Source organism: Bactrocera neohumeralis, unplaced genomic scaffold (assembly GCF_024586455.1).
Source record: "Bactrocera neohumeralis isolate Rockhampton unplaced genomic scaffold, APGP_CSIRO_Bneo_wtdbg2-racon-allhic-juicebox.fasta_v2 ctg2553, whole genome shotgun sequence".
NCBI classification, from domain to species: Eukaryota; Metazoa; Arthropoda; class Insecta; order Diptera; family Tephritidae; genus Bactrocera; species Bactrocera neohumeralis.
Genome location: NW_026090213.1, coordinates 1,939 through 13,927, shown reverse-complemented (window position 1 = coordinate 13,927; position 11,989 = coordinate 1,939). Strand labels below are relative to the sequence as shown.

The 11,989-nt window shown below is 34.8% G+C and overlaps 1 protein-coding gene across 1 annotated transcript; it reads left to right on the top strand.

Moving 5' to 3' along the window:
* The first annotated feature begins 254 nt into the window (after positions 1-254).
* LOC126766800 (serine/threonine-protein phosphatase 1 regulatory subunit 10-like) lies at positions 255-923 on the top strand. The gene has a single exon (XM_050484508.1). It carries the CDS (start codon positions 255-257, stop codon positions 921-923), a length of 669 nt encoding a protein of 222 aa, XP_050340465.1.
* The last annotated feature ends 11,066 nt before the right edge of the window (positions 924-11,989 follow it).

Here is an 11,989-nt window from a genome sequence, read left to right as displayed (position 1 = left end):
ATTTCACAACAAAGTGTAAACCCCCAAAGTGGAAAAGATACAAATTGAAGTGCGAATCAATCAAAATAGTTCAACAACAAAATAAGCTGAGCACACAAAGTGAAGGGAGCAAAAGCACCAAAATATAAATAGAAAAGAGAGCAAAATAGAAAGCACAAAAAAGCCATACAAAAAGTAGCTCCAACAGTGCGAGTGCCTAAAAACATTGTGAAATTTTGGTAAAATCCAGTGTGCGAGTGTGTGTGTGCATAAAGATGACAAATCACGCAAATTGTGGTGACTGTGATCTTGGCGCTGATGCGGCGCAAACAAGATCGGGTGAGCGACAAAATCTACGCAAGGCTATGAAGCGCGCTGCTAAGGCGCAGCGCCGACTTAACAAAGCAATTTATCTGGCGAATACGGGTGGAGAGGGGGCCAACACGAGTTCAAGCTCCAGTGAAAGTGAGGGCGAGGGGGCAGCACGTAGAGGACGCCGCAGTGCAGGCGAAGGCGGCAGAGCGCGTTTCCATCCCTTTCACCATGGTCCCTGGGCTGGGCGTCATGGCATGCCCGGCGCTCACGGACCGTGGGCTTCAATGCGCGGATTTCCACCAGGTAGGCATATGATGGGTTTTCCTGGTTTCGGTGCCGGTTTTCCAGGTACGCGCCCGCACGGTGCGGGTCCTCATGCACATCACCATCATCATGGTCACGGTCATGGTCATGGCCATCATCATGGTCATGGTCATCATCATCGTGGTGCTTTTGGTGATTTTCATTCGTTTGGCGGACATGGTGGTCACTGTGGACGTCATGGCGGCATGGGTGGCCACGGACATGGCCCGTGGTCGGGTCCTTTTGGCAGAGATTTTCCTCACTTTGGTGATATGGGTCATCGCAGTGGACGTCGCGAGAGGGCACAAAGTGTGCCTAGATTTTGAGCGGTGGACGGCGAAAGCGGTAAATTGCAACATATTTACATAAATATATTTGATTTTGAAAAAAATATATAAATAACAAAAAAAAAATATCTACTGAAATAAAAAATGAAATTATAATCGTTCAGCAGAAAATTATGTCTTTTATTTCTTAATGAACTGTCTCTATATTTTTCATGTAAGTACATATGAACCTACTTACTTGTATGTGTTGGTTTTTATGATCGTTAACTGATATGAACGATTAAGCATTTGGCTTTGTTGGTAATATTTTAGGTAAAATTTCAGGTACATATAGAGGTGTGTATACTGTTATCGGAAACAATCTTCTGTTGTATTTCACAAACATAGAAATTTCGAGTAGAAAAAAAAATATTCGCATACTTGTGAAATGCGATTCACGAGGGAGGACTTCTCTAAGGTTGATTAGTGTTTATTAAATTTGGAACTAGTTAGCTTTCATAAAAGATGACAGTAGAAGAATAACAGAAAATGCACACCTACTTAATTAGCCAATGAGTAATTTCAGAGCGACTTTCAATTGAAGTGTTTAGGTCTGTGTCTTTACTGCAAGTAGCTACTAGCTATTAGGAAGAACAAGAAAGACTAGCAGAAATTAGCAAGAAAATACCGAAATGTTGTTTTTAAAAATCACTTCATATCAACACTTGAAAATTGGGGGGTATACCCGTGTGACTTTTCCAAAAAATCGATTTTTTTCGTTTTTTTCGATAGTTCATTTTTTCAAAAAAACCGCTGAAATCGGCAAGGTCGTATCTTGAATAGTTTTTGACTGACAGCGTTCTGAACTGTGTGTTCTTGAATATATTTACTATACAGTGACCTACCTTATTTTTGATTGGTTGAAAATTGTCTATTTGGCATTAAAAAAAAACGACCATTTTTTCCCAAAAAAGGCACACTTTTTTCAGAACTTCGCCATTTTGTTAATTTTTGATTTTTGATATTTTTTTCAAAAATCGGAGGTCATTGTAAAGGAATACCTTAAACTTTAATAACCTTTTCGAGTTTTTTTGTTTTGGCTACTCATTCGGCCGGAATCATGTCAGCAGTTGGGGAACTTTTTTTTTTGGCAGCAACGAAGACAGCACATAACTTCCTTAATTGCCAATATTTTTGTAAAAAAAATCTTGAAACGTAGAAAATGTACCTCATTATGCACAAAGATCTTCGAAACATTCGATTAAGTGCTTTCTTAAAAAAAAAAGAACTCGAAAATCGCCTAGTTTTTCATGGGTTACACTGGTATAGCCCCTTAACCAACAGAACTTTTACATTAAAAATTCGATACTATTAATATAAACAAAACCAATGCAAATGCGTCAAATATTGATTGCAGACGCATGTGTTTCTTCCAATGGCTGTAGGTATTTTCTGTGAGCAGAAATTTCACCAGCAACTAGCAGCTCTCCCAACTTCTTACGCTCTCAACTTCTGCTCTCTACTACAATTTTTTTGGGTTAAGAAACAATTTTCGAGCACTAACATGGCTAGCTAGTGATACTTAGCAGTGAAGAAGCAAGTTTTTTGTGTGGATGTTCAATTTCACTCATTCAATCAGCTGTTTACTGATTACGGCTTCAGTGTTGCATCAAATAAGCTTTCACTAGTGCCTCAAGGTTGCATTTTTATATGAAATGGTTAAAGTTTTTGATAGAACTTTTGGACATGAATAGATTTCGAAAACGTTACAAACTTAGAAAATATTTGAGAATTATATAGATAATAATAATTAGAAACTTAAAATATGAGTGAAAATATTCAAAATAAAGAATACGTTTTACAATATTTTCGGCGTTGAAATTCAGAACTTTAGTATTTCATGTAGCACATCTTAAGATGATAGCATGTTACATAAAAATGGGCATCACATTCATTAATAAGTTAAATTTACATATGTACTAGGGGACCCGGCCACGAGTTGCTGTGGTATACATTTTATACTATTATTCATATAATAAACTATTTAATACAGTGAAAATTTTATTTACGAATAAAGGCGAAAACGTTATTGTCGGTATAAGAATCCAATGGATTGTACTTGATGTTTAATTTTTAATATTTTCATACATAGAAATTTCATTGGAAAAAATAACGCATTTAAGGCTGCTTTCTCAATGTCTGGTTACCAGCGTTTCTGTCCAGTTAATGGAGATATTCGCTTAATAGGGCGTCCATTTAAAGGTAGCTTTCACTGTATTATTTATTTATGAATTGTTTTAACTATCCTATCTTCTAAGTTGGTTCGAAATGAACACACTGTGGTAAATTTTAATAAAATCGGTTCAGTAGTTTAGGAGTTCAACGCGGACAAACAACGTGACACGTACTTTTTATATGTAAAGATTACTACTGTGGGCAAGAAATAGTAAGACTTTTTAATATAAATTTCGGGCTAAAACCCAATCGTCGAAATCGAAATATTTTATTCTCGGTTAGTATGACTATTAGTGACATCTGTGCCAAATGTCACATCAAACTATTCATTAGTGTTTAGTACATGCTTGGCTTCTTGAAGTATATAAAGTGCATTCGGCGATTTTTACGATCAAGCAAATTATTCAACAAAGAAATTGTATTAAATTTTGTGCCCAGAATAAAATTTTTGGTGCCGAAGTTCAGAATGTTGGAAAAGGATTTCAGTCGAGAACTCGTTGGCGACGAACCTCGTCCAGGGCGGTCATCAACATCAACTGATGATCAACATGTCAATAAAATAAAGGAATTTATGCTTGAGAATGGACATTTAAATACTGTCGTTGGAATACCGGAAGGATCAGTAAAAAACCTTTTGAAAAATATTTTGAGCCTAAGAAAAGTGAAAGCACGACTGGTTTCAAAGTCACTAAATTTTTTCGAAAGACAGCGTCGCGTTAACGTCTATGAAACAATGCTTACCGACTAAAGGCATGTCATGAAACGTATTATAACAGCCGATGAGTCTTGGTTCTATGCTTATGACCCGGAAATAGAAGATCAATCGGCCGAATGTCGTGGTAAAGGAGAGTCGTAGCCGAAAGACACGTCAAAGCACCAAATTGTCAACAAGGAAAGCTATTTAAGTTTTATGCGTCATTTGCGCGAAGATTTTCGTAAAAAGAGGCCGGAGTTATGGGCCTACAGCTTTTGGTTTTTACATAGTCCATTGATTCCTCGAATTCTTGATTTAGTTCCGTGTGACTTCTGGCTTTTCAGCAAACTTAAACGACCGCTCCGTTATGAGTTAATTGACCTTAACAACTGTTTCGAGGTTTGGAGGAAACTTTGGCATAAGTGCATTGGCGCCAAATGAAGATTACTTTTAAGGGAACGACATAGATTTTGATGAATAAATTAAGAAATTATGAATAAAGTCTTATTATTTTTGCTATGATTCTGAAAATATGAAAAAATAAATTAAATTTAGTAACACTTTTTAAACAAAAAATTAATATGAATATTTTAAATACGTTAATTCAAATTGATGTTGCTATATATAGTAATTCATATTTTGGATTTTACTAGTTTCATTGAAATTCTTCTGGCTGCACCAAACACCTCTACAAATACAGTGAGTAAGTATATATGTAAGTAGCTAACAACCCGTTTGTATGCATATGTTGCAACTTTGTTATATTTAAATGAAATTAATGTGGTTACATAACCCTAGGCGCATTATTAACCAACACAAACTTTACCAGCTTTGAAATGCACACACTTCAAAGTTTGCTCCGCTTTACCGTGCTCCAGCGCACAAAGTGGGGTGAGGCGTAGGTCGTTACTCGGGGCACTCAACTTTCATATGGGCCAACTTGTACTCATATGTGACCACAAAATTGATGTGCATTTTGCAGGGGCTATTAGTTTGTGGTCATGGGGGTCTTAATGGATTACGTTATATATGGGAGTTTGGATGTGTTTACATGAAAAAAAGATAAGCAGCTTCACCGGTGGCTGCAAGGATAAAAAATGTGAAAATATTTTAGTTTGTTGGAAACAAAAGGATTTAAAAAATTATAGTGAAGCACCATAGCAATATATTTTCATTCTCTAAATAAGTACATATTAGGCGATGGATATTTGGCAAGATGGATATTTGGCAAGCGTTTTTTTTTATAAGACGGAGGATGAGGCATATGTTGAGACCGCTATGTGAAGTTAATTAGAATTCATTAGGAAATCTATTGGTGAAATAAAACAGTTGTTACAGTCATACCGATTCACGTTTAATGTCTTCAACTGACTCAAAACGGTTTCCCGGAGCGGGCGTTTGAGTTTGCTGAATAGCCAGAAGTCACATGGAGCGTAATCAGGCGAATACGGTGGCAGCGGCACGTTGGTTGAACATTTTGCGAAGAACTCACGAATAGCTCCGGCTTCTTTTTACGAGAAACATCGCGCAAGACGATGCATAACATTTAAATAGCATTGCTTGTTGATGGTTTGGCCGATCGAAAGGAATTAGGAGTGCATCACTTCTTGATAATCGAAGAAAACTGTGAACATAAGCTTGATTTTTGACTTACTTTGACGTGGTTTTTTCGGGTTCGACTCACTCTTTGCCACGATGTTCGCCCGATTGATTGTCTGATTCCTGGACGTAAGTATACTCTATGATCCAAGACTAATTGTCAGTAATAATACGTTTCATGTCATTCTGGTCATCGGAAAGCTGTTTTTCGAAAAAATTTAGTGAATTTGGAACGAATCGTGCTTTCACTTTTCTTAGGCCCAAATGATCCTTCAAAAAGATTTTCACCGATTCTGCCGATAATCCAATGATACTAGTAAGATATCTGTCTATTAATCATCTATTCTCAAGCACCAATTCCTTTATTTTATTATATTATTGTGATGCTCAGCAGTTGATATTGATGACCGTCTTGGACGTGATTCGTCGTCAAGACGTTTTCGATCCTCTTTGAATAATTTATAACAATCAAAAACACTTGCTCGTGATAAACAATTTTCACCGAAGGCCTTTTCCAACATTCTGAACCTTTCGGCATCAGAAGTTTCCGCAAACAAAATTTAATGGAACTTCTTTATTGAATAATTTCACGCATCGTAAAAATCGTCGAATGCACTTTATGTACTTCAGAAAGACAAGCGTATACTAAGCACTAATGATTACATATGTTGATGTGACAATTGGACCAGATGTCATTGACAGTCATATCAACCTAGAAAAAAACTATTTCGACGAATGGGTTTTCATCCGGAATTTAAACTAAAAATTCTTTCTATTTTTTGCTGACAGTCTTTAAGAGCAATCTAACCATATATTTATTTAATATTTTGCTACTTCCATGACCTACAATTGAAATACATTTGCGTTCGAGAATAAAATTATGGGTTTATCATTTGATTTTTCATTCGATCAGATTTTAGAGAGCGCTCTAAATTTATGCTCCCCTCAGCGCACTGAAGGATAATTAACTAAAGTTTTTTTAACTTTAAAACTCCATTATGTTAATATATGCATATTGATATACCTATGTAGCTATAGGAGTACTGACAGCGTGCTCACTGCCATACATGAAAAAAGCTGTTATTGGCCTCTATATGAACTCGCAAACTTTTCACTGAGCTGTCGTGAATTTTTAATGCTATCAAATCACAGGGGAACTAATTATTGAAGGTCGTGTTAGATATTTACATTTACACATATATACATGCATATTTCAAAATATACTCGTATATATTTACAAGCATTCGAGTACTATACTAATTAGCTACGAAAATAAGCGGGTAAATAATAAAGTTATATTAAGCAAGTTGAGTACAAGTTTTTCTTATAAAATTTGATCAACGAAAAGGAAACGAAGTTGCCAGATGCAGCACAAAGCGATGTAGAGTTTTACATCCATTTACTAGCTAATTTTCTACATATTTGTATTTATCAATAGTTCTGGTTTTCAAATGGCTGTTGATATTCGCTATCGCTCTAGAAATTGTAGAAAGTTTGCTTTAAAACAGTTGTCCCTTCACTACTTCTAATCGGAACATAACGCTGATAGTTTGACGGTGGGTTATACTATACGCAACCCGAACGGACTTTGCTTTTTAATCGGTTCAAGAACTTTTATTTCGAGAGGATTCACAGGTAAGATTAAATTAAATTAGAATCTTTTATATCGATACAGCAATAACAGCAAAAATGTTATAGAAGGATTAGTAAAAATCATAGTCAGGGGTGTTGTGGAATCCAAGACAGAATTGCTTAGCTGTCAGAATTGCAAACTAATTCTGATTTTCATTGGTGTTACGGAATCTGTTTGGATTTTCGTCTTTTCGAACTGTTTACTAATGTAGCAAAACTTGCAAATGAATACATTTGGAAGCAATCCTATTAAAGTTTTTAATGAGTTCCGATTTAAAGGAAGATTTTAAGAGATAACATTTATCGAATGAATAAAGACGCATTTGGGTGTTAAATTACGTTGCCTGCTTTACAAGCTTTAAAAAATCGTTTTTTTTAGAATTTATCCAAGAATATGTCCCGAAAGTTATAGATGGGAATTCGAAATATTGTCGAAGCTTGAAGGGACATAGTGACGGAGCGTATATATATACGCTATATATATATACTTATATCTAGCAGACATATGAGCGCTTGGGCAGAAAGTGAAAACTTTGACACATCAAAATAATAAGTACATACGCCCGTGTAGCATTCAATGACTAATAAATTTTCTTTTATTCATGTTTAAAGTGAAATAATATCATATTCCATTTCATATATGACTAAAATAATTAAATAAATTTCTAGCAAATAGTAAAATGACTAAAAAAATGGCTGGACAAAATAATAAGTACATCATGTATCTGTGAATGAAAAAATAAATTAGTTTAAGTTTTCTGTCTTCTATTTGATTTTTATTTACTTCTTTCATCAGTATCTAGTATAACTGTCATTATTTTCAATTCCTTTTGAGATTCGTTTTGGCATCCTGGAGATAAGTTTGCGGCACTATCAATTGTAATCTCATACCAGGTTTTTTCAACAAAATTCTTTGATTTGATCCTTATTTTGGAACGTTTGCTACCCAACCTTTTGTTTGAATTTCCCCCCAAAGGTTTTCAATTGGATTCAAGTCGGGAGATTGACATAGTCATATAAGAGAACTCACACCATTGTCCTGGAACCAATCCGTTACCAACGTCGAAGTATGATTAGGATCATTATTCTGCTGAAATTTCCATATTAGTGGCATACTTTCCTCAGTATATAGCAGCATCGTGTTTTTCAAGATATCTTTATATTGAAACATATTCATGGTGCCTGATATACGATGTATTGGTCCTACATCATACCACGAAAAGCAGCCCCACACCATTATGTTGCCGCCACCGTGTTTAACGGTCTTTTTCGTAGACTAGGAATGCAATTATTTGCCTTTCGGACGACGAACATTCCATCAGGTATCATTTTCGAACAAATTAATTTTTGTTTCGTCGTTCCACAAGATATTGCGCCCACTTTTTCTGACCACTTGGGCCGGACCAATTTGCATAATTTTTCGCGAATTGTAATCTTATCTGTAATTTTTGTTTTGCAATAATTGTATTATTCTGGCTATCCGGGCAGGTAAATTAGCTCGATATAGTATTCGTCGGGCCATTCGAGAATATATTATGCTACCAATATCGGCTAATATTATCCTTGAAGATATCAATGGATCCTTTTTACCAAGAGTGACGATAAGGTTGTTCTATGTCTGTTTGGTCAACCGCGAGTTTCAACATTCTCTCATCCTTAGGGCATTCTGCACGAAATACAATGAACGGCCTAATGTTTTAGCGATATTCCTAAGACTTTGGCCCTCTTTTATGAGGATTGAGACGATGTCCTTTTCCCTGCAATGCTTTTTTGTACCCATATATACATTTTTTTAGTTTTTAATGAGTCTTAAACATGGAGCTATACAACCTTAAGAGCAAACCATTAAAATACATCACTCGATTTGATGAAAATCTGTAAAAAAAAATGTGTAAAAAAAAAATGGCGGATCCTGGTGACATTGATCCTGGTGGTCAGAAAAAAAAACAAAAGAAATTCTTAATCAGTAAGGATGAAGTTAACGCTTTTTTTCTTGTTTTTTTCCAAAACTCAATAATTAAGACGTTTCGTGTTTTATTCTTATGTTTTCTCTTATAGAAATGAAGATAAATTAATTCATAACAATAAAATAACCTGATTTCTTAACTTACATTTCAACACTGTCAGCGACTATCTTCTTGCTTTGTTTCTGATAGCAAAACCGATAAAATTGGTTTCCGTGACTCCCAAAACCGATATATATTCTGTTTCGAACATCAAACCAATAATATCTGAATTCATGACACCTACTACTTTTTTTATCCGTTTCAAATGTGATTCCGACAACTATCAGATTCCACAACACCCCTGAATGTTAGCAATAGAGCAATAGAGCGGTCCTCAAATACAAAAATCATATTATGATTGTTAACAAACCTCGATTTTATGAATATAAGGACAAAACGCCTTAGCCATCTAGCATTTATTGGTCCAAAAATTAAATGAATCTTAGAAAAAAAATCGAAAATCTATAGATTAATGCCGTTTACATTAACTATCAAAAAGTGATTCAGGACTAATTTTTGCTTTTAAATGGTAACAGACATTTAAAGGGCCGAAAAAAGGTTATTTTCCAAAATTTTTTCTGAGAAAAACTTTAAAATTTATTGATCCACAAATTTGTACAGAGATTATGGTATTTTTTAACTATATTTTAAGACTAATTATTAGTAAAAATATTGTTTGGAAAGGAACTGAAGTTGATCTCTGGGAGCTACTCTCAAAAAACACGTTTTGCGGTGCTATATCTCTGAACTGGATCCTCTAAGATTAAAAAACCAAAACGATTTCGTTAAGGTGATGTTAAATCTAGTAAATAAAATTGAAGGAATAAGCAAAATAAAATTTTTCGACAAAATGGTGGTTTCTCAAAAACAAAAAAAAAATCGATTTTTGACCAAAATTTCGGCATTAAATTGTTTAAAAAATTTCGTTTAATTCTTCTTCTTCTTTATTGGCGTAGACACCGCTTACGCGATTATAGCCGAGTTAACAACAGCGCGCCAGTCGTTTCTTCTTTTCGCTACGTGGCGCCAATTGGATATTCAAAGCGAAGCCATTTCGTTTAATTACTAAAAAATATATATATAAGGTCGTTTTAAAATTATGACTAATCGGTTTAACCGTTTTCAAGCAATATTGGTCACCGACTTTGAAAACATTATATTGAGAAAAACGCGTTTAAATTTTGACCTTGTATTTCCATGCACTCTGAAACGCCTTTTCAAATTGGCGTGTAACTTCGAAAATATTCACCAGAACGATTTTTCTGTGCGTATTCTTAAATATATGTATGTACATTATGAAAATAAAATAGAAAAAAATTGATTTTTTCAAAATTCTAACGGTACATAATCCCTTAACTACGAGCCAACAACCATGGGACGAAAGCCGTAGCTCAGTGTCTTTTACAATAAATTTGGATTCCTGTGAATTGATCCTGTTTTTAATACAAAAACATTTCTTCCGAAGAATGCATCATGAGTAACTTAAATAGCACACTTGGTGCCAGTCTTTTTTCATATTTCGATAGGTTTTAAGGTTCTTAAAAAAGAACATACAGAAATTTAAAATCTACGTATATCTAAAATAGTTTTCGAGTTACAGCATTTTAAAAAGTATCCACCATCTTTAAACGGGATTTTCTTCAGACAACATATTATTGTCTGATTACTGAGACAAAAATTATCATATCACTATATATTGTTTGTTTTTTATATTCCGTACTACCTGTTTTTCTATACTCTGAGGAGGGATTATTTAGTTTGCTACGATGTTTGTAACAAACGGATATGTCCTATAAAGTATACATATTTGCTAGCTTCGTTGATGCAGAAGTTAACGTTTGTTCTTGTTGTGTTTTCATCTAAAATTGAATTTTGCAGGCCAAAAACGACTCAAATTTGGGTATAATCTAACTTTTTAAAATCTGTGGATTTGGCAATTTTTGATTTTTTTTTCGATCTAAGCTCATCCTTTGCACAATATCTTTTAACGCAGAATTCTTTTTCTATTTAAGTATGCGCCCTAAATTAAGAATATAATTATACATTAGTTTTCTTTCCCAATTCCCTATTTTTTTATGATGACACGCAAGCTTCCCTCCTTGAAGCCATAAAAATAAGCTGATTGGATTTAATTAAAAGTGAGAGGGTGTAATTATTAAAAAAATAGTGCTTCCTTAACTTTGGCTGTATTAAAATATTTTTAATAGTCTAAATTTAGAATTCTCCTTTTTTGTTTTGCTTTACTATACCGTTACAAATGTTATGTGCGTTTGTCAATAATAATTGCAAGCTTGCAAAGATCTGGCATATTCGTAAAGGCAGAAAATATAATAAATCGCAAAATACGCTTATCAGATTTTATTTCGTCATATTTAAATGACATAAATGGCGCATAATGACAAAGTCTCCTATCATGCACAAAGTCTCCTATCATGCCATGCCATAACACATCGCAAAAATTGTCTACAGCTCTTGGCAACGCACAAATTCTGCTAATAAATTCCTTTTCCCCGGCGCACATATCCACGCAACCGCTGAATAATAGTGCAGCTCAAATAGTTCTACACATTTTATCGCCAATTCGTGGCACAATAAATTAAATTTACATGGCCGCTATTTTCCATTCACTATTGTCGTATTTAGAGCTGCTACCATGGTTAGGCGCTATTTTAATTACGACTTTGGCGCAGCAAAGTTCAAAAGTTTCCACACATTGGTCCGGCAATAAATGTGAGAAAGTTGAGCATTGTTTGGTTGTACAGTTGGCTCGGTGGCCACCTGTTGGCAAGGTCACAGCGCATGGCATACTTCTGGTGACATTATGTCTGCATATGCGACAGTTATGTGCATTTGTGGTTCAAATTAAAATTACCACACACATTCATAAGCTGGTGACTTTGTAGTCGTGAAGTTGAAGTTTTTAGTTGGCGTTGCCACATCGGTTGTGCGGCAAATAAAAT